This window comes from Gopherus flavomarginatus, chromosome 8, assembly GCF_025201925.1.
Source record: "Gopherus flavomarginatus isolate rGopFla2 chromosome 8, rGopFla2.mat.asm, whole genome shotgun sequence".
NCBI lineage: Eukaryota > Metazoa > Chordata > Testudines > Testudinidae > Gopherus > Gopherus flavomarginatus.
The window spans coordinates 98,823,425-98,849,672 of record NC_066624.1 but is presented as its reverse complement, the minus strand read 5'-3'; the positions used below and the strand labels follow the sequence as shown (position 1 = coordinate 98,849,672).

General features: G+C 42.1%; 1 protein-coding gene across 7 annotated transcripts in view; it reads left to right on the top strand.

Moving 5' to 3' along the window:
• Positions 1 to 26,248, top strand: part of TNIK (TRAF2 and NCK interacting kinase) — a 316,611-nt gene that overhangs the window by 208,570 nt on the left and 81,793 nt on the right. For all 7 annotated transcript variants that reach the window (XM_050965788.1, XM_050965792.1, XM_050965790.1 and 4 more), the window contains exons 8-12: positions 9,647 to 9,701; positions 10,658 to 10,736; positions 18,359 to 18,534; positions 20,393 to 20,459; positions 21,964 to 22,168. In XM_050965788.1, the coding sequence (XP_050821745.1) occupies positions 9,647 to 9,701; positions 10,658 to 10,736; positions 18,359 to 18,534; positions 20,393 to 20,459; positions 21,964 to 22,168 (582 nt within the window). The remainder of the gene's footprint in view (positions 1 to 9,646; positions 9,702 to 10,657; positions 10,737 to 18,358; positions 18,535 to 20,392; positions 20,460 to 21,963; positions 22,169 to 26,248) is intronic.

Genomic DNA, 26,248 nt, shown 5'->3' with positions numbered 1-26,248 from the left:
GCATCTTCTTGTTTACTTATGTGTTGCTACAAATGTAACATTCATGAGGTCTAAAAAATACTTATGAACGTGTCCAAGTTAGTCAAAGTATTAAAATGAGCAAAGAGACTCGGAAAGAATATATTTCAGGTTAGACTTTTTTAATCACCATTGTCACTGTTTGAAATTACAGTTCTGATCATAAACATATGAAGAGGACACTTGATCTGATCTTAAATGTTATGTCCCAGTCATAAACATTACTAATATTCAGGATTTTGGCAAAGGATTTGGCAGCTTTTAAAATTTGTAAGTGCACAATGAAGTGCAGAAAAGTTCTCTCTTGCATTACGGCAGTCAGATTCCAAGATGTCAGTCTGTTATTAATGTGAATCCTTGTCGTGCTGTTTAAGCCTTAAAGATTACTGCAAAAGGTCTTTCTCAATACTGAATGAGGTATTAGGGGCTTCCTTTGAACTGTTGTGTTGTGCTGTTCAGTGCAGTATATTTAAATATTATCCTCTCAAGAGAAGAAGAGCTGAAATAATATTTTCAAGTCTGCATGTCTACCTGACATTCACACAGAGGTCTTATGGTTGTTGCATGTTCAAAAATTTGTGGGACCGTCCCAGTTATCATTGATCTGTTATGTCCTGCTTGGCATTCCAATTTTATTTGAGGCCTGATGACAACGTAACATCATCTCAGTGCCTATGACATTGTCATGAGGATGCAATGTTGCCATTGCCCAAGATCATGCCAAGAGGCAGGAATAGAAGCCAGGGATCATGACTCCCAGTTCAAACTAGAAATAGATAGAAGGTCAAATTGGGACTCCTGTACTCTACTCCTGACTTTAACTGTGGGCAAGTCTCTTAGGCCACTAATGCTGGGTGTCTCATTTTTTAATATCTAGCTTGGGGTGGTAAGAACCTGATTTTCAGAAGTGCTGGTCGTCTGGAGCTCCAGTGTATGCTCATCCCCTACGTGGCTCAAGCTAGGCTTCCAAAATGAAGAGACAGTGTTGAAAAAATAAGTTTAAACCTTGCTGTGCATTTGCCCATTCTACATCCCTTGAGGGCATTGTGAGAAATCATGTTTGGAAAGCAGTGTTAGACCTTCTGAGGCAAGGACCTGTAGAAGGCTAGCCGCATATTAGTGATACGACTTTCCCATGTGACGATGCAAACACGCCACCATTGTGACACAGCATCACGGCCTTGATTGACAATTATTTTTCCCACGGGGCAAATAAAATATATATGATGGAGGGCCCAAAAATGTCCCCAAAAAAATCTCGTACATTTCATCTATTTAAATATGTCAGTCAGCAACTTAACAGATTGTTTCCTTGAGAGCAGCTGTCCAGCTTCAGACTTCATTCTGAGGGTTATTTAAATTGCTAATAATATGCACATGTGCAAATAGTTAATCCTCTTTGGTTAACCACTACGACATGCATCTGTTGAAGAGCTGGATAGTCTGCTTTATAGTAGGGATCATTTAGGGAACTTTTTTTATATGTAACTCACACTAGCTACTGTATGGTGTATCTCTGCTGGAAGCATTTTAGTTCAGATTCCAAAACTTTATGGGCAGTAGTAATGTTTCTTTTGTTAGTACATATAGTGTCTGCCAACTGGTTGACAAATACCTAAGCAGATTTAACCAATTAGCGGACACCCCAATCCTCTAGTTGGTTTTCCTTTATGTGTGTGTATATACAGTCTGCACAATACTGCTCCTGAGACATGAACTGAAATCTTCATGGTTCATAGGCCACGGCTCTGCTGAGGGAGCCAAGAAGGAGCATCCTCTTTCTAACTCAAAGAAGCAGTGGTGAGCTTGCCCCAGGTGTTTTTCTCTTTGTGCATCTCACACCAGGGAGTGACTGCTGAATGGCATGGATTTGGTTTCATATATGTTGGCTCAGGGAAATGTAAATTATACATCCCTGTGCCCCCGAGGGTATTCACTCCACAAGAGGGCAGGTGGTGCTGCCACCACCCTCCCCAAGGCATTTCCACTCTGGGGGATCAGCTTTACTCTTTGGCCAGCACTTCAAAGGAGTGTCCCATAAAGAGGTTGCATGGAGGATTTGCTGAATTGGCATTTCCCCTGGCTTCACTGGCAGTGCTCCTTCCAGCAAGCACAGCTCCTCCCTTGCAAATCCTCACCCAAGAAGACGTTCTGGCTCAGATACCCTGGGGGTTTCCATCCGCTGAATATATGCCCTTAGGCTAGTAAGCTTGTGGTTCACCTGTATGCTTGATTCCTCTTGAGATGCTCTCTGCTCTCTTGCTTGCTAGCACTAGATAGATTCCTTGCTAAATTGCATCTTCTAAATACAATTTGGAGAGGTTTATAGCCCAAAAAGGAGTCGGTCACTGGAAAGAGCACTTGAAATTCCTTGATATTGTTTAAAATCCTGGCTTTATATCTTCATAGCCAGCATTTCTTTCCTCAGAAATCCCTGATGTTTTCCTCCTTCCAAAATAGCTAGGATACTTAATATGCAGTGGAAGTGTGAGCAGGAGCTAGGATCAGAATTCCCCTATTGTCCTTGAGGATCAAATAGTCTTAACAGACTAGATGGTTTTGTCTCTGAAGCTGGCATTAGCTGTTTGTGGATATAAAACAAAAGGCTGATTGCTGCCGACTCTCCAAACTGCAGGGTGTTTTCAGAGCTTATTGTAATCTGGCGGCCACTGGATCTGGCTCCAGTCAGGTTCACCTCGCTACAGTTGATGCTGTAGCTTTGAAGTGAAAAGAGAAATGCAAATGATGAATTTTAAGAAGGATGCAAATCAGATCCTACAGATCCCAAATCAGTATAAAGCCAAATGGCCTGAGATAACAAATATAAAAGACTGGAATTAGTGGGTAAAAAAAAAAGGAACCTCCACAAACTTAACCCTTTGGGGGGGGGGGGGAACTGCTTCTGATCTCACTGTTTTCTTAGGCACATAGAGCTTGACTGTGTAATGTACGGATGGATACAACAAATACCTCACAAAAATAAACCACACCACGAAAGGTGAATACAGAACTCACATTGTTGAGGTTTGTTTTTTTCCTAGAGGTTTCTTCTTTTTTGTTGACAAAAATCTTGTCAATATGCTTAGAATCAAAGGAAACAGAGATTGCTTCCTTTACTAAAATGAGATTATTGCAAATGTATTAGTGTGCTTTCTCTTTGTCAGGTGGACTGCAAAGCTTTTCTAATATTTTTTTTTAATTAAAACAATCCAAATAAGTATCAAATGTGTGTTTCCTGCTGTGTTTTTCCTTCCCTTTCAGACCCGCAGAGGTGATAATCCCTTTCTATATCTAGTTAAAATTACTTGGCGTATTGTTTATAATCTTGTGCACCTGAATACCAGAAGGCTGAGAAATTGTAAGGAGTTCAGAGAAGAGCAATAATGACGATGAAGGGATTGTAAAAATTGACCCATGTGGAAAGACTGAGATAGTCAATGTGCACTGTATAGCTTAAGTGAACAACAACAAAGGAGGACATGGTGGTTGACAGGAGATTGAAAGAGTGGCCAGGGAGTTTTTAGGGCAGTATAGGGAATTGCAGTTAGGAAAACTGGAATGAAATTCCATAAGGAGAAAATTTAGGCTGAACAGCAGAAGAAATGTCTTGCCACTGACAATGATTAGACTTCGAAATAGTCTCCCAAGGGAGGTGGCAGTGACCTGCCAACTGTGAATCTGAAACTAGGCTGGGCAAAGCTCTAAGAATATCTCAGCATGTCCAGTGGTTGAAATGTGCGAGTAGCAGCCAGGATCTCTAAAGTTCTAAACCTGGGCTTCCTTCTAACTCTCGTTAGATTGGTAGCTTAAATTCTCTTTGGACTAAATTCAACCCTGATGTAACTCCATGAAGCGGGTGGAGTTTCAGCACAGATGAATTCTTCCCATCTGAGGATAACAATACAGTACTTACCTGCAAGACACATGCTGTGAGGATTAATGAGTTAATGGGCTTGATTCACCCCCTCTAGCACAGAAAAGTGTGAATTGTACCCTCCTGTGCCAGTAGAGGTGACTGCACCCAAAGGGTCTCCAGGGCCAGGGAAGTTCAACCTTGCATCAGAGTTTGTAAGAATCCTCCTGGTACAGACTGCCCAAAACTTCTGGTGAATCGGTCCATCTCTGAGTGCTGTGCGCCTCTTGTTGGCCAGCACTACCTACGTGGGGGAATGCAGAGGTTTCCTGTAGGTGCCCTCGTGGCTGAGGAATTGCAGGCACCTTGCTCTGCCACAGCTGCCCTCTGAGCATACTCTGCCACTGAGGCAGAATTGAGTCCTGTGTTTGCAAGGTGATTTGTGGCTATAAAGAGTTACATAAATAAGTATTATTGCTAATTACATATAGTGAGGATCAGTCCTGCACTGGCCCTTCAGGAAGGACTAGATGACCTAATAGGTCTCATCCATCTCTAAGGTGTGTTGTTTTAGTAGCTAACATAACATGAAGAGATCTGTTTATGTACTTGAAGTGTCAACTCTTGCAGAGAAAACACTGAATCCTCAACTCGGTACCCCAGGTCTTGGCATGTGATTAAGGACCCAATCTCATTCCCATTAGTCAGTGGGTCTCTGGGAGTAGGACTGGGTCCTAAATGCGTTCAAAAATTGGGCTTGGTGCTACTCTCACTAACACATCTGCAATTCTCCGTGCTGCTGTTGCTGTTTATTAAATTTCAGTAGCTCCCAGATGTGCCAGGTGCTTCCCAAACACACAGGAAGACACACTGCCTGCCCTGAAGACCTAACGCTTCAGAAAGCAAGAGAGAGGGCAGACAAACCACACATCTGATTAGATATAATATTCATTTTCTTTATATGATAAAAACGTGGTTTAGAGAGGTTTGGTTTTGAAGGGCGCATGCTGGGTTGAAATGGAGGTGGGGAAAGGTGGAGAGGGATTGCAGGAATGTGACGGGACTGGATAAATGGAGAGCAAAACTGAAGGGGAGGTAGAGATAGAGGAAGGCAAAGAGGAAAGGTGAAAGCATAGTAGAAAGGGATCATGACTTCAATGGGAATAGCACCCTTGCATGGCAGGGCAGAATCAGGCTTATTATGTTTTAAAATGTAACTATTTGTGATTTTTAAGTCTATCCATATAAAGAGAAGCCCCTGTGTAAAGACCACCCTGAATAGGCAGCCTCTTCCTTTAAGAGACCACTTTAAAGTATATCCCCAACGTTTCTAGCAAAAAAATTGTTTGAGCTGTAGTTAAAGTTCCACCTCTACCAAGTAACCAATTGGTGTTGACCCCTCAGCTGCAGGTTGTGCTGTAGTATGTTACTGATCTCCAATATTCAACAGCTTTATTTGATTGTGGTGTTTATAAAAAGTCTTTTAATGCACCTATAACACCAAAATGACCAGGACTTTTACTCACATACCTCAGTGTAAGGAAATTAAAGAAGATATGAAGTCATGGCCTTGTCTTAAGGGGCCTAGCAGAAGTGGGCAGAATACATGGTTGTATCATTGGGGAGGGGGGACAGCAGGGGAGTGAATCTGTGACCTTGCCAATCAACAGTGGATTAAGGTCTCCTGGATCCCAGGGCTGGAGCAAGTGGGGGACTCTGGCACCAGAACCATGGCCCCACCCCCTCTGCCTGTGAGCCCATCCCCATTCTGCCTCTTCTGCCTGTGGTCCTGCCCACAGCCCCACTCCATTCCACCCCTTTCCCCAGAGCCCTACCTCCCTCGTTCCTTTCTGCCCTCCCCACCACTGCTGTCTCAAGACTGGAGAAGCTCTGTGCCCCCACTGTGGCTTCATGGCTGCATCAAGGAGCAAGAGCTCCTCCGGCCCTGGGGCCATGGCAGGGGGAGATTTTTCCAGGGGCTCCAAATTGGCCAGGGCCCCATAGGGCCTGTGCAGTAATCCGCCACTGATCCCAAAGACAGTTGGCATCATTGCCTTCATATCAATGAAGACAGGAAATCATCTTAGCGGACTACAGTATAGAACTGGATATGCTGACAGGCACCAGAAGGCAAAGCTGTTGCCAGTGGACCCCTGCTGGAGTAGATGGCTGTACCTGAAAGTCTGGTCTTTTCCCCTGCTCTGCAGTGGAGTATATCATCTATAGGAAAGCTCCTCAGCTTTGCTTTAGCTGAGTCTCTTTATGGTGCCAGCTGGCTATCCACCAGCCTCAGAGATGTGTCTGAGGCTATACTTCAAATGAAGGCACTGAAATTAGTCTGTGTTCTGTTTTTAATGTATTCGGTACTTGGTTATAAATCATTATACAGCTCTACCTACACAGTGTCTGGAGTAATGAATTACCTAACTTCTGCCAAAAGTAAGTTATATCATGGCCACTAAGGAAACTTATCGCTTTCTCTCTCTCATATGCATATACATTAATTCTTTTCCGTGTCCTGGTAATTGAAGCATTTTCTCCAGTATGCAAGAACTGAAGTGTCTTTGAGATTCATTAATGGATCTCAAAGCTTAAACCCAGCACATCAATGACTTCTAGATGCTCTCTAGCATGGGCAGTTGAACACCACTTACAAATGCTTCCTGGTGAATAGCCAGGAATATAAATGTTGCCAATTGAAAATGCAATGATCCCAGGAGAAGTGATAGGAGAGTTATATCAAGTGAGTGTTCCAAAACGAAGCTCCCCATTTGCTCTCGGTCTTCAGGAGATCAGTTGCTGAATTCGCCACATTTGTTGCAGAAGGTTTCGGAGCAGAATACAAGGAAGCATATCTGTTTGTTTCTCCTCCCATTGGAGAAATATAGCTCTCTTGTCTCCCGTTTAATGAACAGTACCTAGCTCAGTCCCCTCTTTCTTCTGAATTATCTCAAGACGCTTTATATTTTTAAGCAATCCTAAGCAGCCTGTCTACGGGCACTGCATCAAATCCATTTGTAGATCATCTAATTTTAACTAGTGAGCAGTCCACTGCCAATTGGGCACACTGATTGATACTGTGGGGCTGTTTATGCCATCAGAGCAAGAGTATCAACTGAGCCAGTTGCTCCTAACACCAAAGTCTTGCTAGAAAGAATTAAAAGCATAGCCATGACATTCCACCTTTGTTCTGTTGCCCACTAATTTGATGGTGGTGCATGTTGTGAAATTAGTTGCCATAGGGAGGGCTCAAAGGATTGGTGGGAGAACATGGAGCCTTCTAACAGCAGTTCAAATCCAGCCCAGGTCAGTTGTAACTTGAAAGCATCCTTGATAACTATTTAGATTTCTATAGGTCATACTTCAGTCCAGTCCCTTGACAGCAGGGATCATCCCACTTCCTCGATGTGGGCATGAAGGGGCTCCTCTACACATACCTCTCACCTCTCCTGTGTGAGCACTGACACACATCACCCCCTCCTCCAGTACCATGCAGGAACCATAGGCTATATTAGCTTTTCTGGCACCTTTTCATTGGTGGAGTAAAGGGGTGGCTGTTAGTAGAAGACACCTTGGCCCTGGCACACAGCTCCTGTGGGACATCTGTCCTGGAATTTGGTGGATCCCCTGAGATCTGGGGCTGGACACAATACTGCTTCTACGGAGGAAAGCAGGGCCCCTAACAGGGGAATTGGAAATTTGCCTTGCCCCCACACCTTCATCAGGAAAGGATTAGCAAGGCAGTTTAGATGGGAGGGATAGTCTAAGGGCTGACCTATGCCTAAAAGTTTTAGTGATATAACTATGTTTGTTAGGGGTGAACTAATTTCCCGCCCCCGACATATCAGTAAAGCCCTAGCATCGGTCCAGGCCTACACGAGGAGCGCTTTGCTGGTATAGCTGTACCGGTATCATGTACTGTTAAAGCACTCCCTAGTGGTGTGGACACAGTTTATACCATCACCATTGCTGGTAGAGCTTATTCCAGCCCTCAACCTCCTTTGTTGGTAGCTCTGACAGACAGAGCTATGCCACCTTGAGTTTATACTGTAGACCTGGCCTAGATTCATTTCTACCAGTATAAAGATGCCTTATACTGCAAAAGCTTACTTCCGTTCCTGAATCAGAATAAACTCTACTGGAATAAACACTGCTATAATTGTGTCCACAGCAGAAGGGTTCTGTTGCTTGACTATACTGGTATAGTTAGAGGCAAAACTTCTGAGTGTAAACAAGTTCTTGGACTCGAGGGGTCCAAATTCTATATCTGGGTCTGCCACACACTGCATATGGCCTTGGGCAAGTCACTTGCCCTCTCTCTATCTCAGCTTCCCCATCTGTAATAAGAGGACGGTAAGATGTTGCTACATCATGAATATATGCAAGATGTTCAGCTACACCAGTAAAGATGCCTTAAATAAATAAATGAATCCAGTCTGATTTAGTCCATCCTCAGGCAAAAATTCCACTGAGAATTTGGCATGAATAAGGACTTCAGGGTTTGTCCCTCTGTCTACAGAGTGCCCCAGTCAATGGGACTGCCAATTTCACTCCTTTTCACAAGTATTAAAATGTTTCAAATGTGTTGAAGTAAAAAGGGAGAGGAGAGAAGGTGCAGCAGCTACAACAGAAGTTGGTATGAATGGTGTGGTGTCTGAGGAACAGTTTCCACATGTGGAGAAATTGCTTCATCCCCCCAGGAGAGGGAAAGAGCCATAGAGCAGGTTGAATCATATTGACTTCTTATTTACTCTGTCAATGTATCTCGCTCTAGAGCAGGGGCAGGCAATCTATGGAGTCTGAAAGGGAAGGAAAAACACAGCAGGAAACACACATTTTATACTGATTTGGATTTTTGTAAGTTTTTTTTTAAAAATTAGAAAAGCTTTGCAGTCCACCTGGCAAAGAGAAAGCACACTAATACATTTGCAATAATCTCATTTTAGTAAAGGAAGCAATCTGTTTCCTTTGATTCTAAGCATATTGACAAGATTTCTGTCAAAAAAAAGAGGTGAATTTCAGTGGCACTCACACTGCCCAGGTCCTGGTCACTGGTCCGGGGGGCTCTGCATTTTAATTTAATTTTAAATGAAGCTTCTTAAACATTTTAAAAACCTTATTTACTTTACATACAACAATAGTTTAATTATATATTACAGACTTATAGAAAGAGACCTTCTAAAAATATTAAAATGTATGACTGGTACGTGGAACCTTAAATTAGAGTGAATAAATGAAGACTCGGCACAGCACTTCTGAAAGGTTGCCGACCCCTGTCTAGAAAGTCCAGAGGTGTCTTGTTCTTGCACACTGTACTCTGCCTTGTTCAGGTAGGGCTGCAGGTTAAAGTGCACACAAGTCAGAAGCTGGCAGTATTGGAAGAAGGGAGCAGGGTGAAACAATTCAGCATAGAATTGCCCAGTGCTGCTTCAGCAGCTGAAATATGTGTCTGAGTTTCTGTATTTTACTCTCAAAAGATGTACTGCTTTATTATTGAAACATGGTCACATTGGATCATGGGGCTTCCGAGTTCTCATGCGGCAATTGTTTTTCAGACATTCAAACAAAGTTAAAACCACATCTCCATTGGGGAGGGGAATCCTACTCACAATGCACTGACAATGAGAAAAACATAAAAGAAAATCTTCTGAGCCATGATAAAATGGCCCAGAAACCCTTTCTATGGAGTGCAGTACTGTCACTCCTCCCTCAGAGAACTCTCAATTGTTACAAGGTTCTTCTGTGCTAGACATTTCTCTGTATTTTGTTTTTCAGAGTGACTTATGGTCTTTGGGGATAACAGCCATCGAGATGGCAGAAGGTGCTCCTCGTAAGTAGACGCGCTGCCTTGGTTGAGTTATTACAACTAAATTGTAATCACTCTTATTTGCTAAGCACCAGCCATGCACGCTGTTTTATACAACAGACTACATACAAACAGTCCCCACGCCAAGGAGATGAAAAGTCTAAACAAGACTGACAAAGGGTGGACTGGGGAGCCCAGAGGAGGGGGTGAATGTTGAGAACTAAAACAGGAAGGTTTCTAAAATGCTATGATAAGTCCGTGTGATCCACTGGATAGAACACTGGAATGGGAGTCAAGAGACTTGGATTCTGTCTCGCTGTCTCACTGACTCGTGATCTTGGGCTTCAATTTCTCCTAGTTGAAATGGGGATTAAAAATAATTACCCTTCTTTTTAAAGCACCCTGAGGTGTATGGATGAAAAACATTGTCAATGCACTGAGTATTATTTCAGTGGCCTTTCTTGTGACAAAAATAACAGTGCAAAGGATTTAGCTGATGCATTTAGGTAGCTCGTAAACTTGTTAAGACTCCTATCAGTTTTATGCTAGGATCTTGTTTGTTAAAAGTAACCAGGGCAGAGATCCCTGCACATGCTATGGCTTTGAAATGCAGCACATACGTGAGCTGTTGCCTGCATCAGTGCCTGTCAGTGTGGTTAAACACAAAGCTGCAGGCATACAAACTTCACAGCTAGCCCCTAAGTCTAAACCCAAACTCCAGGTACAGACATCCCCAAAGCTTGAGGGAGTTCAGATCTTGATCCAAGCTTTGCAGCGCCAGCCCATCTCTAGCGTCATGCCACTCCTTGGGCTGGAAGGTGCCTCTGGAGGGGTATTTAGTGGTATGTTAGAGTTCTTGTTACTTCAGAGAAATCCTGTCTCTAGATTCTCCATCTGCCCCAACACATGCTTTATCTGTGAAATGCTCAGTATCTGTTCTGCTTCCTGCCCTACCTAATGCCTCTTGTTGTACCTTTTAGCCCTTTGTGACATGCATCCCATGAGAGCTCTGTTCCTCATCCCCCGGAATCCAGCCCCACGGTTGAAATCGAAGAAGTGGTGAGTCTTGTCTTCAAACTGAAGTTCCAATGCTGTAAAATGTTATTACTTGTTTGTATTGTTAGCACTAAACAATCTCTTTACAAGTTTAGGGGTCTGATCCTGTTGGTAGTGAAGTCACTGGTGTAATTTCATTGGGTACAGGATCAGGCCCTAAGGAAAGATTGCTTTGATCTCAGCTGGCTGCACTGTGTGGGTGGGGTGACAACTTCTCTTTGAGACAGAGAGAGAAAAGCTCTCTAATGTTGCCATTTCACAGCAAAGAGTTGGCTTTTCAGAAAAGATTTATGCAGCCTGAAGCCACATGACACTTCACTTGGCTGCCATTTCTTTCCAAAGAGATTCCGTTTTCAAGTGGAAACATTTACTCATTCCAAAAAGGGATAGTTTATCTTGAAGGCTCAGGAATGTGAAGATTTGAACTAAGTTTGGGTTTTATTTTAAAATTGTGGAAGAGAAAAAATGCAGCAGCATCTTGAAGAAAAACAGGACACTCCAATAAAACACGCTTTAAAAAAATAAAGAATCCCTGAAGCCCAGCAGATGTTTTGTTACTGTGCTGATGTAAGCAGGAACCCTTAAGGTACACTGGACTTTGGTTTCCACAATTTTATCATCCCAGGTTCAGTTATGGTTTAGTCAGAAAAGACAGGAAGCCCTGCCACTTAGGGTGGGGTGTGTGTGTTTGGCTGGGGGAGGGAGATATAAGAAAGAGAGAGAGAGTACTGCCACTCATCCCTGACTGCTAGTGATATAGAGGGAGAGTGCTCCAACTTAGTGCTAAGGGTATGGAGTTGGAGGAAAAAAGTGCTGTCTTGGTGCTAGAATTTTTTACTCTTATCCTTTAGTGCTGAGAGCACACATAAGTGGGTGCACAGTTCAAGGCAGGTTTTGAAGAAAAGTGAGGTCCAAGTTGCAGTGTTTCTAGGGTATGTCTGCTGTGGGGAGCGATTACCAAATTCCTGGGTACATCTTAGCTTGAAACCAGCATCCAAAGAGCACCACTCCCTCTAAAACACACACACAGGCCCAGCACTAGTTTTACTGTCTTCATCATCAGCTGGCTGGATCTTAGTGCAGTGCCAATGTAAGAGAGAGCTTTCTTGCCAGTCTGAAACAGTATCCACAGTGGTTGTTCAGAAGGGTGTGTCTACACTACCCGCCAGATCGGTGGGCAGCGATCGATCCAGCGAAGATCGATTTATCATGTCTAGTCTAGACGTGATCAATCGACCCCCGATTGCTCTCCCATCGACTCCAGTACTCCACTGCCGCGAGAGGCACAGGTAGAGTCAACGAGAGAGTGGCAGCAGTTGACTCACCGCAGCGAAGACACCACAGTGAGTAGGTCTAAGTACATCAACTTCAGCTGTGTTATTCACACAGTTAAAGTTGCATAACTTGGATCGATCCCCCCACCTCAGTGCAGACCAGGCTGAAGTCTGCAGAGAGCGGTGCTAGGGTTGTATGATATGATGATCTGTGAACTGCAGGCTCTTGTGCAACTTCCTGTTGATACCTGAAGCGATCCAGCCGCAGACAGGTATTCAGATACCTATTCTGATGAGCTCCCAGTCTCCCGCTTACACATTGGATATGCCTATGCTGCCATTGGAACTGTAGATGTACAGAGGTACCTTTCATCGAGTTAGCATGGGAAGCAATAGCAGAGAAACTGCTGCAGCTTTGGCTAGCCACCCAAGTACAAGTCAGCCAGAGAGCCTGGGAATATACTCTGCTGGGCTGCACCTTCACTGCTACTGGTACTCACGCTAGCTAGATCAGATCTACCTCAGGTACATCTATCCATGCTGGCATCACACCTCTGACTGCTTGGCAAATGTACCTTTTGAGTTAGCTGTTACCGCACAAGGCAGACTGCAGGATGTAAGCGAGAGGGTTTATGTTGCATTGTTTATTCATCAAAGGCTACATTTGCGCTATGAGCTGGGGGGATGTGATTCCCCAGCTCTAGTTCAAATACTCGCGGTAGCTCAGCGAGAGCTAGCGCCAGCATAAATAGCAGTGTCTCCGCGGTAACAGCAGAGGCATGACTGAGCCATGGCAAATACATACCCACCAGTTTGAGACAGTTTTGTACTCGGCACAGCTCAGCCAGGCCTCCACTGTCACTGCCTGTGCTTCCACAGCTACATTACTATTTATACATGCACTAGCTCTCGTCAAGCCTCCATGAGTATGCATACTTGAGTAGGGAAATTACAGCCCCAGCTCACCGTGTGGACATAGCCAAAGGCAGTCTGAGCCTCCAGAGAGAAAGAAGGCAGCTGAAGAAAGAAATCACTGAGCAACCCCTCCTCCTCCCCTGCCTTTACGGTAAAATTGAACAGTAGAAGGAGTTTTGTTTTGTTTGTTCTGATAAGTTGCAGTCTGTGTCCCTGGAGTATTTTAATCCATTTTGCCCAAGCCAGAGTTGTGCTACACGCAACCCTTCCCTCATATTCCAGCTAACTGTCTCACTGTTAATATAGCCCAGCTTTCACTGTTCTGATGTTCAGAAAGTTGAAGGGGATGAAATAATTGTTCAGCTTGTGACTAGGGAACAGCGAGAACCAACACTCTAGATTTAAATGTCCCTAGACTTTGGGGTATTTAAACTCACACCCATATATTGCACCGCTCTCCAATTTTTTCTGGTGAGCTGCACTGGCTCTCCTGAATCCTAATCCCATTGATCTTTGGGGTGTGAAACCACCAGGTCACTTTGCTGTCATGTTCTCTCCCTCATGTCATTAACCCCTGCCGCCTCTCTCTTTGGAGAGAAGAGAGCAAGACTTAAAAACTTCTAAGGGGATGGGATAGCTTGTGGGATTTGTAGTCAATTACAGAACCTTTCATTTCTAGATCTGTTCAATTCCAGCCGAGATCTGTAGTTGCCAAGCTCGTTATCATCTGATGGCCACTGGGTGACCTTTCTCAAATGAAGTGGTGGTCTCTGTCTAGTGCATGATAGATGTGTCTATCCTTCCTAACAGTCTGCAGTAAGGGGAAGGGTTGAATGGACATAGAATTTTGTTTACGCTCCTCTCCGAGTCACAGTCGAAACACAACTATTGGGGCTGGATCCATTCTGTGGATAAATAGAAGCCTTTAGTCTCCATTTCTTACCGCTGTTATTCTCAGCAAAGCTATGTAAATCTTGCTAGGTTTTATTATGAATTTGAAACTCAGATGAAATACCAACAATCTCACACTTCTGGACTCAACTGCATGCCAAACATGGATTAGTTCATGATTTTAAACCAAGATGTTTAAACCATTGTTTTAAATGTCTTCAGCATGAAGCCAGGTGCAAGCCAATGGTTTTGACTGAGTTTTAGTCCAAGGTTTTGGGTCTAATCGAAGCAGGACAAGAAGCTGTGTATGCAGAACCCAAAGAATTGAACCCCCCAAAATGCTTGCCCAGATCCCTGCAGTATAAGTTTTGCACATCCCCAGATCTCAGTCTTGCATCTTCCACAAGCACTAAAATCATAGGAGAAAAGCAAAAATTAAAAATCCAGCTTGCTGGGTAACAAAGATCAGCAGCTCTTCTCTGTGTTTTGTGCTTTCCACTCTCAGAACAAGTAGTCTTAAATGGGCTTAGGACTGTCAACCTCTCCATATGCAGCAATATTGACCTCAGTCACATTAAAGCACTGAGATGAAGATGGATTTTTCCATAGGAAAAAAATGGCTAACTGGCTGCAAAACCCTTGATGGTTGAAGATGAAGAAGTTAAGTCTGTGAAATCCACTGATAAGTAGAAAGGATTTGGGATCTTGCCTGCTGTTGCAAATAGAAAAACCCCTGTAGAAACACAGTCAGCCTGGTTTCTTGCTGAACTCCTGCACCTGCTTTTAAAATAGCCCCGCTTCTCTTTGAAGTTAAAGGCTGGCTCCTTGTAATCATCTTCTTCTTCTGGTTCAAATCAGCATGATATGATGATTTTCAGGAAGGCACTAGCCCTGAGCAGCCCTTGCACTCACAGGTTCTCAGTGACCATGGCTGATAGTTTTGCCTTGCCCCATCTTGTGAACCACATTCTGGCTTCCCGGGGCCATTTTAATTTGCACAGAGTTCTGTTGGGTCTTGGCAGGCCTATACTCTGTATGCCATGAGCGCTCTGGAGTGTCAGACATTTGAGCTTGACTTTCTTTTCTGGAATCACTTGAGCTTATTAGGGAGCGTGTGCAACAACCCAGCAGCATGCAGCTGGTCTTGAGGCAGTGCTGTCCCTGTTCTCAGTGCAGACAGAGGTTAGAACAAGGGGCTGGGAGTCCAGACTCCTGAGGATTCTTCTCTGGCTCTGTCATTGGCTCACAATGTGACCTGAAGCAAGTCTCATGAACATGGGTGAAATGTTTCAAGTGCTGTGGGTGAAAGGCACTATTAAAGTGTGAAGTGCAGTATAACAGGGTTATTTCATACATCATTCATAATGTAATCAGTTATACATCCCACCCTATAATTTGCATTTCTTAGGATCGTAGAAGCACTAGGGGTGTCCATGTGTGCTCACAAGAACAGACTGCTCAGCCTTTGCTTCTGTGTACAGTAGTTCTGTGAGACTCTTCGCTATTCACATCCCTTCTTCTGACTGTGGGTGGGTTAGTTAACAGTTAGAAGCTGGAAGACCTGTGTGCCAGACAATCACAGCTGTGTCTACTTCTGTCATCACAACATATCACATGCCATTTGCTTGAGTGGGGAGGGGGAATATAATTGAGAAGGAAAAAAGTGTAAAGGAATGATCTTAGCACCGGCTTGGCAGCCAGGCAGATGTGAGTTCTAGTGTTGTGTAAGCGTTGCCTGTTCTTATTTAGTAAAGGAATCTCTGTATTCCTGGCCAAGTCATTTACCCTTTCCACTTCATCTTTCTCATCTGTAAAATAGGTTAATAATTAAATTATGCAACATTTGTCTGCTTTGCCTCTGATACCTTGGTACAAACAAGGTCTTTGGGTTTGATACACACAGGTTCACACACCCAGAGTTTCACCTTCAGTTTGGGGGTTGAAAGTTTCCATGATCTCAAAGTGAAACTCATGTGAAACTGATGTGTTTTACCAGGCTTCCTGTTGGAAACATGCAAAACTGAGGGCCATGTTCTCGGTGGTGTAAATCATTGACTTCCATGGAGTTACCCCAGCAGATAACCTGGCCCTGAAAAGTTGCATGCTTTAGGTGTTAAACCATAACATTGTTAAGAAAATGCTTTGTTATTCTTACACATTACGCTTTCTGAGTACCAGGAGGATTTGTTCAACATGTTACCCGCAGGACTCTTAGCAGTTTCTGGAAGAGGGTGGGCATACCATTAGCCCCATCCTTGTCAGCACTTTACAAGTCTTTCTGAAAAAAGCTGGGATTTGTTTTGTATGCTAACCAGGACTTGCATTGTGACAGAATGCAGGGCTACAGACAGAGCTGTGTGTAGCTGCAGGTCTGTTTCGTAGGGATTTGGGCGTCCCTTCTTTCCCCTTGGATTCAAGAAGGTTCCAACTCCCTGAATTTCAGTCTGAATTTCGTGTTCAAAACAATCCAAAAACTCAAAGTGAAAAACATTTGAAATAGCGAAGTTTTGCCTTATTAGGATTAAAGCCATATGAGAATGCCAAGTTTTGCAGTGTTTCCCCTTAAAATAGAAGCCAGGGCCTGCTAGAAAAGTATACAAGTAGGTTTTGTAAATTACACTACATGCACATGCAAATATCTGAAAAGTACATGCACAGGTGATCTCATGCACACATGCAAAGGGAGGCCACTTTTTAACTGCTATTGTAAGACTACCTGTCAGACTGGCAGTGCAAAGTGTATATTTGCTTTCCAGTAAAGCACTGAATGTCTCACTAATGTCTGTGCTTATAATATAACTTGACTGTTAGTTTGACATTTTTGTGGTATGTGATGTCAATACCTAACTAACTTCCATGTGTGTATTAAAATATTAGTACTGCATATAAGCAGACTGAGTAAACAGGAGGTACTAATCTAATGGAATGTACTGCAGCACAAAATCAAATTACTGGCAGCTGGGATTCATGATCATTTACACGTAAGCATTTTATATACCCCTTAAACTCCAGGAAGAGTCAATTAATAACCAATTGGTATTTATTTACAATAACTGTCAAATAAACACTTTAAGTATGTAATTAAACACTGATTCTTGTGGTAGTTCACTTCAGGAGGGGATAGCAAATTACTTTTGCAAGGTTTGTTTTAAGCAAACAGATTGTATAAAACAGAGTGCCACTTAAATGAGACGTTTCCAGTTGCTTTTGTTGTCCAGCATAGCAGACAGTACAGTCTTTGGCTACATTTCTCTGTAATGATTCAGGCCCCGATCCGGCAATTAGATCTGCCTGGGCAGGTCCCCAGTGCTATTGTGGCTCCACCTACGTGAAGGGGTCTGCCCACATGGATCCACATACAGGCTCAGAGGCTCAGTCTCTACTTTAACATGTACAAAGAACTGGACTGAATAAAGCTTCACCCGACTTTCTCCTTCTGGAATACACCAAGAAACTGTTCTTTAGGGGGAGGGTAGAGAGGAGAGATTTTCTCATTAATAAATCTAGATGGGGGATTTTATTGGCGCTAGTAGCATTTATTTTCACATCCGAATTTGTATGGATTAGTACTTAAAAGATAAATCGCTTTTTAGTGTGACGGTTTAAAAATAAAATCCCTGAAATCTTATTGTTTTACCTCTCAATGCAATTCTGTAATATCAGTTGGCTTCTGACATTAATTTACACAAATGTTCCGGTTTGCTAAAGCAACATGCCCCATAGTGGTCTGTCAGCATCTCCTTCTTGTAAATCCTTATTCTCTTGGGTTTATAATGTGCTGAAATTAGTTGCAGGCAGAACTTTTGATATACAAAATCCGAGGCCAAGAGACATTTGTTTTCTCAGATTTGCTTTGGCTGAAGTTTAGTTTAACTCTTTGTAGCAAGGCAGGGAGGGGAAGATGGGCTAGGCTGTCAACAGAGCCTCTTTCCCACTTCTGCACAGCCCAGCAAGAGTGGCAGGTCATTAGTCTTGATCCACAAATGGGTGGAGGTTGAAGCAGTGTGGATACCTGCTGACAGTGCAGATTTCACAAACATACTATAGTCAAGATGTAATACCCTATGAGATTAGTGCGTGCTGTCCAGGCTCATGGTGGGAGTAAGTGAAGGACTAAGAACAGCATGAAGAAGTAGGAGATTGTACACGTTATAAATGTTTAAAAATCTGTGTAACATCGAGTCAATGTAAATCACTTTGCTTATCCCCCTTCAACCCAGAAATTTATTACCGCCCACCAAAATGCAGTAATAGATAATTATAAATAATTGTTTCCCTTTATCTGTGTTTTATAATGAGCAATGGAGAGATCCTTCTAACCATCAACTGGAGATGAGAAAAATTATTTCAGGACAATACTGTTGAAAGAATACATTCTAACAATAATCCATTTTTTAAAAATTTAGTCAATTTGCAAACAAAAAAAATTCAAGCTGGCTGGTCCTTTTAAGTATCCAGAAAATGTCTGACGCATTTTCACTAGACGTAATTCTAGATTCATGATTTTCTTTTTAACACGGCTACATATTTTTCTTTCTCTGCTAGGTCTAAAAAATTCCAGTCATTCATTGAGAGCTGCCTAGTGAAGAACCACAGTCAGAGACCAACGACCGAACAGCTGATGAAGCACCCATTTATTCGAGACCAGCCTAATGAAAGGCAGGTTCGCATCCAGCTTAAGGACCATATTGATAGGACTAAGAAGAAGCGAGGAGAAAAAGGTTAGCAGCCAAGCAGAAGAGGTTATTGTATGTATTATGGTAGGACCTGGGACCTCAATTATAGACCAAGGCCCTGCTGTGTTAGGCACAGGATAAACACATAATAGAGACCCTGTCCCAGGGGCTGTGCCATGGTGCTGTACTGAGATCAGACTATGTTTAGGGGCTGGTCACAGTTTGAACATGAATTTTACTCAATTTAGAAACGGATTTAATTAAATGGGTGTCGTCCTGTGGTGCTTTCAACCCTCTTCAATTTTCTAAAGTTTTCATAAAAAACAAAAACAAAAACTGAGACATTTAGGGAGTTGGTTTTCAATGAAAACCCAGTAACTTGAAAAAAAATTCAATAAATACTAATTTGTGTTTGTTTAATTTTTTCGCAGGAACAAAAATAATTTATTGACCTGATCTAATGTCTATTATTACTTAGCATCTGATCTTGCACCACTGAAGACAATGGGATTTTTACCCTTCACTTCACTAGAAGCAGGATAGGGGCCTAGTGTGCTGTTGTAATGTTGAATTTAAGCACTTTGTGAATGTGTATTCATAATCGAGTATGTATACACACCATGCACACACAGAAGGTGGAACCCACTAAAGTCACATTTTCTTATGTCCTGTTATAAAATGGCAACACAAATCATATTTATAAACTGGGCAATGGGCTGTACAAATAAAAACCATCCCTGCCCCAAAGAGCTTACAACAGTGTCTGCTGCAGGAGTAACCAATTGAAACAAATACATTTTCAGTTAAATGATACAGAGACACAGTTAAGTCACATAAAAGGAAGACTTAGTGGATAAACAAACTTGTTAAAATAATATATTGCCATTACCAGCATTTGAATGTGTAGTGTATTCTATTTTTGCTCTCAATGGCTGAAATGTTTTGTAGAATCCAGCCAATTAACACATCACTATTTCTCTGATTTCTTTTAAGCAATGTCATTTTTTCATGCTTAAATTCCATTTCCTGATATTTTTTTCAGTAAAATGAAAACAATAAAGCCAGATTCCAGTGAAGTATTAAATGTATTTAGACTGGCAAATGAAGGTTGTACCCTAGAGATGGAAAATAATTGGATAAATGTGAGCCTTTCTTTTGCTATAATTCTCTTCATCCGATAAAAATTCTACATTTCACTTATATCCAATAGAAATTGCAGAATGTGGTATGGCATTGTAATTGGGTATTTATGTAGACACCTTCATTGACTGGGAAATATCAATATGGATATTAATAGGAGAGAGAAAAGTGCATATGTTTAGGGAAAAGAACATTTATGCCCTCGGAACAGTATTTAAATCCCAGTTTCACAGGCTTGTTGCTGTAGAATTCTGCTCTGTACCTTAACTTTTGCAAGAGTGTTCCTGGAGTTGAGGTTCAGAAATTGTACTTTACACATTTGTCATCTGTTTAATGTTATATTTTGATTTTACAAAAGGGTGTTGGCAGTTTCTGCCTTTACATCAGCATCTTTCTGCTCTGTTGATATAGATCTGTGTTGAGCGTTGAATCGGGAACGCTGTATTCAGACTTTAGACTGAAACTCCATCCTTAACTCATCCCATTGTACAAAGAAGTGCACGGCATGTCAGACAGCCACTGCACAGTGACTGCTGTATACTTAGTCCAAGCTGACTGCATTATGCTTTTGACTGAATTTCCTTGGCTTTGTGGCCCACATTTAGAATCAGACTTTTTGAGCAAAAAACTTGAGAATATTACTGATTTTTCCCAGGCTAAAATAAAGGAGGTTTCTGTTCTCATACCAGAGCATCTGGGTCTTCAAACAGTAGAAAAACAAATGAGTCCAATAGAGGGCACTAACATTCAATTACATTCCTAGATGAGACTGAGTATGAATACAGTGGAAGTGAGGAAGAGGAAGAAGAAAATGACTCTGGAGAACCCAGGTAAAAATCAGGTGCTCATTTCTCCCCTTGTATGTCTCTGACTATGTACAAAATTGGTTAGGATTATAGGATTGTATGAGCTAGAGATGGAAAAAGACGAATCTGATCATTGAGTCTATCCCATGCAAAGGTGGGATGTAGTCCCTCTAGTAGATGATGCCTGGATATTAAATTGATCCTATGGCTCACCTTGACTAAAAGGCCGAGAAGAAGTGATACCTCATTTTCTTTGTGATCTACAATACAGTATGCCAACACCACAAGAAAGCAGAGGTTCCATATATTATCCTATTCACTGGTGGGCATCTGTACACTAAGGGTTTAAAGCTGCATTGATATGATAATTATTTTATTCTATTCTTTCTTTAAAAAAATAAAAACCTAGGGTAAAAACCGTAGCTGTATTTTCTTTCATATGATGGTATGTGGACAGCTGTGTAACTTGTCTGCTTAGTCACTGGCCTCAAAATTCATCAGTGTCAGGCTGTCAAGGTCATAGTAGCAGTATCCACCCCATAACATGTCTGAATTTCTGTCCCTAATCTGACCAATTTTTCAATGTACAGATGAATATTTCCATATATTCATTTGGATCCAGCCTCTAAAATTGTTCTTGCAGTTTTTCACATCTTATATGCATAAAACTGTATATGCAAGTATATTTGCTTAAACAAACCAGATTGTTTGATGGCTAAGTACACAGCTTGCTTAACTAACTAATTTACATGTGTGAAGGACTTTTACACGTGCAAATATTTATTTTCCAAAGAACCTAGATGTGGGAAACTGCATGTGCAAGAATTTAGGTGTGGTAAAATTGAAGGTTCAATTTAAAGACAGTTCTTGACAATGTGGTCCTTTATTTCCAAGTATAGCTCCCTATTTATATGTAGTTTCTCATCATGAAACCTTTCTGATTGCTTCTTCAAGCTAAACGGTGGTTGAACTTTCTTTTGATGACATTTTTAAGAATCATTGTAATTAATATCAGGTTATTCCATTGTTTTTCTGAGATAATCTGGTATTTTTATTTCAAATGATTCACACTAAATCTGCTTTGTGAACAACTAAATATAGTGCATGCCGCTGCAACCGAAGGGACTTTGGTTTAGAGACTTAAAAAAACTCGAGGACATAAATTACTAGTGATTTTATGAACAGTGTGATGACCCTTACTTCATGTGAGCTATGCCACGAATTCAAGGCTGATCCACCATGAAGCTTGTTGTCTCCTGAAAACCATGTAAAAAATGAGGCAGCAGAACTGCTGCATCTCACCTGGCAAGTCTCTGAGCTGTTCTACCTAGTCCATTTGTGATTCCCTGCTTTTCTTCACCAAATACTGTGCCAGCACTTCCCCCTCCACTTGTTATACAAATACTTTCAATGGCAAAATGCAGAGCCAAAAGGGGAAAGGAGTTAAACATAGATACACATGCAGAATTTCTCAGTCGGGAGCATAAACAGATGGTTAGAACCCCTCTGATGCTTCTTCCCTCTGAAGTTCTATCCTAAATCTGCCTGGAGAGTCAACACTGAGACGGGATTTCTTGAGGCTCCAGCTAGCAAATAAGGAGCGTTCAGAGGCCCTCCGACGGCAGCAGCTGGAGCAGCAGCAGCGAGAGAATGAAGAGCACAAGCGGCAACTGCTAGCAGAGCGGCAAAAGCGGATTGAGGAGCAGAAGGAGCAAAGGCGAAGGCTAGAGGAGGTAATTACTCAGGGTCATGAAATGGGCTTTTAAATGGCACTGTAATGGGTAATATTTTTGTAGCAGAACTTAGATACTGCTCTCAACCTGTTTAAAAGGAATATGTTCTACCCTTGCTAGGACAAGCATTGATAAACCAGAATGCTTTGTTGAACATAAAGCCTATCCATCCCTGTTCTATATGTGGTCTTCCACTACTCTTCACCAGGCTATCCAAGTGACTATCTCCTCCGAAGTCAATCAAGCTCATTCACTATAATGAGCCTTCGTTATGAGGAACAGAAAAGAGTCCTCAGAAACATTTGTCAGATGTGAGTTCCACTGTAGGTGCATTTTGTTCTAAGGTCTGTCTCACACTAAAGTTTACCATGCCAGATTGGACCAGTGGTTCATCAAATTCATTATCTTTCCCTTTGCGGTGGCCTGTGCCTGATGCTTGAGAGGAAGCTGAAAATCCCCCATAATATCTGCACAGGACTGCACTTAAGTCCATCTTAAGCCCTGTTATGCAATGATGTTCATGGAAGGGGCAGGGCAAAGTCCTTTCTGGCTTCTGCAATGATTATTTAATGTCCCTAAGCATGACATTTGATTACCCTGGTCTTAGCACACTAACTGCAAACATTTTTGGTCATAAAATTATCCATCTCATTTAGAATACGATAGTATTTGACTCTGACTTTGAGTATCAATGAATTTCACAGGCTTGAGTACGCACCGCATCAGGTATTTTCTTTTGCTTCAAATTGACCGGCCATTCGCTTCATTGAGTGACCCCTTTGTTCTTGTGTTACAGAATGGTTTATGAAAGAGTAGAGGGGTTTCACCTGTTTCTACCTTTGACATGGTCTCTCATAAAAAAAACTCATTGTCTGTCTCATCCTGGAGTCATCCCAACTGCCTCATTTAAGAGTCCATACATTAAGAGCAATTAAACTAGCTTTGCAAAGAGGTCACTGGTCGGAAAAACACTTTGCGACAAATGAGCTATCAGGGCACCCACCCCATTAATTTGAACTAGCCAGAGTGTCTGTTATATTTAACCTAAATTTCCGTACATTTTCTTGGTTTCCATGCAATGGATAATATACCTCAGGCTAAAAGCTTAGACATGAAAGAATTCCAAGCAGCTGATTGTATACTTTGTAAGAGCAGCGAGTGGCTGTTCTTCAAGGTGGTTCTGTTAGCCTCCTTCAGGGCTGTAAACAGCAGAGGGGCAAAGCACAAGCTAAGCATTTTCCAGTCTGGTAGATGTGTCGGTCTGTAACATTGTTAGTGTGCAGCATGTTCTACACTTGATAAATTGCAGGTCAGGTTTTTTCTTTTTTCTCTATACTGTTGATGAGTCAAGAGCAGCTTTGAAAAGGGGAATAGAATTCCACACACTAAAAAATCCCTTGCACTATAGTAAGTGATTATTTGAGGACTATCATAAGGGAAGCTGACTCTGCCATTGTGTAAATGGATGTTGCTGCAAGCAATAGAGAAATGGAACAACAGCAGAATAAAAGCAGACACCAGATTAGCTGAAATCCTATAATAAATACAATACTTACTCGACTTGCTTAGGGTATTAATATGCTCCCTTTAAATTGAAACAAATCATTCTCTCTCTTCCTCAAACAGGGTTTGAATTTAGAGCTCTAATCTCCTTGGCTTGGCTCCACAGGGATCTGTCAATTATACATATAAAATGATGGGGTCTAAATTAGCTGTTACCACTCAAGAGAGAGATCTTGTTGGAGTCATTGTGGATAGTTCTCTGAAAACATCCACTCAGTGTGCAGCGGCAGTCAGAAAAGCAAACAGAATGCTGGGAATAATTAAGAAAGGGATAGATAATAGGACAGAAAACATCATGTTGCCTCTATATAAATCCATGGTAAGCCCACATCTTGAATACTGTGCACAGATGTGGTCGTCCTAACTCAAAAAAGATATATCGGAGTTGGAAAAGGTTCAGAAAATGGCAACAAAAACTATTAAGGGTATGGAGTGGCTTCCGTCTGAAGAGTGTTTAATAAGACTGGGACTTTTCAGCTTGGAAAAAAGATGGCTAAAGGGAGATATGGTTGAGGTCTATAAAATCATGACTGGTGTAGAGAAAGTAGATAAGGAAATGTTGTTTACTACTTCTCATAACACAAGAACTAGAGGTCATCAAGTGAAATTAATAGGCAGCAGGTTTAAACCAAATAAAAGGAAGTATTTCTTCACACAACGCACAGTCAACCGGTGGAACTCCTTGCCAGAGGATGTTGTGAAGGCCAAGACCATAACAGGGTTCAAAAAAGAACTAGATAACTTAATGGAGGATAGGTCCATCAATGGCTATTAGCCAGGATGGGCAGGAATGGTGTCCTTAGTCTCTGTTTGCCAGAAACTGGGAATGAGCAACAGGGAATGGATCACTTGACGATTACGTGTTCTGTTCATTCCCTCTGGGGCACCTGGAACTGGCCACTCTTGGTAGACAGGATACTGGGGTAAATGGACCTTTGGTCTGACTCAGTATGGCCATTCTTATGTTCTGATCCTGTGAGGAGCTCATTTTATTGGGGCTGAACATGTTTCAAGATCAGGCCTCTAGTTTGTATGTGGCTCTGAAGAAGTCGCTCCCTTTTCTCTTTCCATTCAAAATCAATGTCACTGCATCCAGCTATTGAAATGAATGCCTTAACTCTGGGTAACTGGAAAAGTACCCTGGGCTGTTCTCTCATTGCCTCCTTCCCAGTTGACATGTCCCTTTAAAATTTCAGGTTTTAAAATGAGAGGGAAATATGTTATGAGCCAAAGGGGTTGTGGAGACAGAAGGCTTTCAGCTGTTTTGTCATGCCACCAGTGGAGAAGTGCAGCCCTAATTGAACAGCATCCTCAACCTAAACCCGATTCTGATGTCAACATTTCGTCTCATGCTCGTATTTCAAATTACTGCTGAATTTTTATAATAACAACTTTGTGCCTTGCCTCCTCTTATGTCTGACGCTGTACACACCAACACTCTGCCCAAGCTCGTGTGTTCTCGTAGACCAGACACAAGAAACTGTGCGTCAAGCAGTGGCTAACCTAGCATCTGAGGGTTTATCTTGTGCTCTCGGTTGGTGTTTTTAGCAGCAGCAGCAATTGGCTTTGTCAGGAAGCTGGTGGTTTTCTCAAGTTGCTGAATAAGAGCGTGTCAGTGAAAACCTCTAGCTGCTGGCATTATGAGTCAAATTAATATGATCTGTTGGTTTCACTGTTTGCAATGTCTTCAAATTTTACAACTGCTGCTGTTTCCTAAGTTACTTTGGGTCAAGTTTTGAAATGTGGGGGTTATGGGTGCTCACAAAAATATCTTCATGTGGACTGGATAATTGCATGTATAAAGAGGTACTTCAGTACACAAAATGGGGGTGGTGGGGCTGGCAGGTGCACATGGATTTTTTATTTCACTGTCACCTCTGGGATCTGCTTATGAAAGTGGAGTTGCCTATATGGATGAGGATCTCTCTACCAGTTTTATACTGCAACCTCCAACCAATAGTCAGGTTATTAGGGCTTGTCTACATGGGGAATTCATAGGGAAGCGAGTGCAGAAGTAGCAAGGGGTGAATATAAAATGCAATAGCTATTCTGCACCCACTCTCTGTGTGGATGCTTTTATTCTGTACTAAGTTTAGAATAATCCATTTCCAAAGTAGATTACCCTAAACTTCACAAAGTCACTCTTGGTACAGAGTATGAGTTAGTGCGGGGAGCTAGTGTGGAACAGCTATTCAGCAATAGCTATTCCAGGCCTTTTTCCCATGTAGACAAGCTGTTAGTGTTAGTAAGAAGAGAGAAAGCAGTCTCGTTTATTATATTTATTGGCTACCATTTCTATGGATGGCGAGAAATCAGGAATGGTTATAGTAAGGATTAAATAGAGTTTTTGAGGGGATGTAAACTCTCGTGCTTCAGGGCATGAGCCAACAACTTCTAACTAATACGAGTTAGTACAAAACTTTCCCTAGGGCAGGTTATTCCATAATTGCCTGCTGTGGGGTTGCATGCACCTTGCTCTAAGGCAGCTGGCACTGGCTAGATGGACCGTTGGTCTTT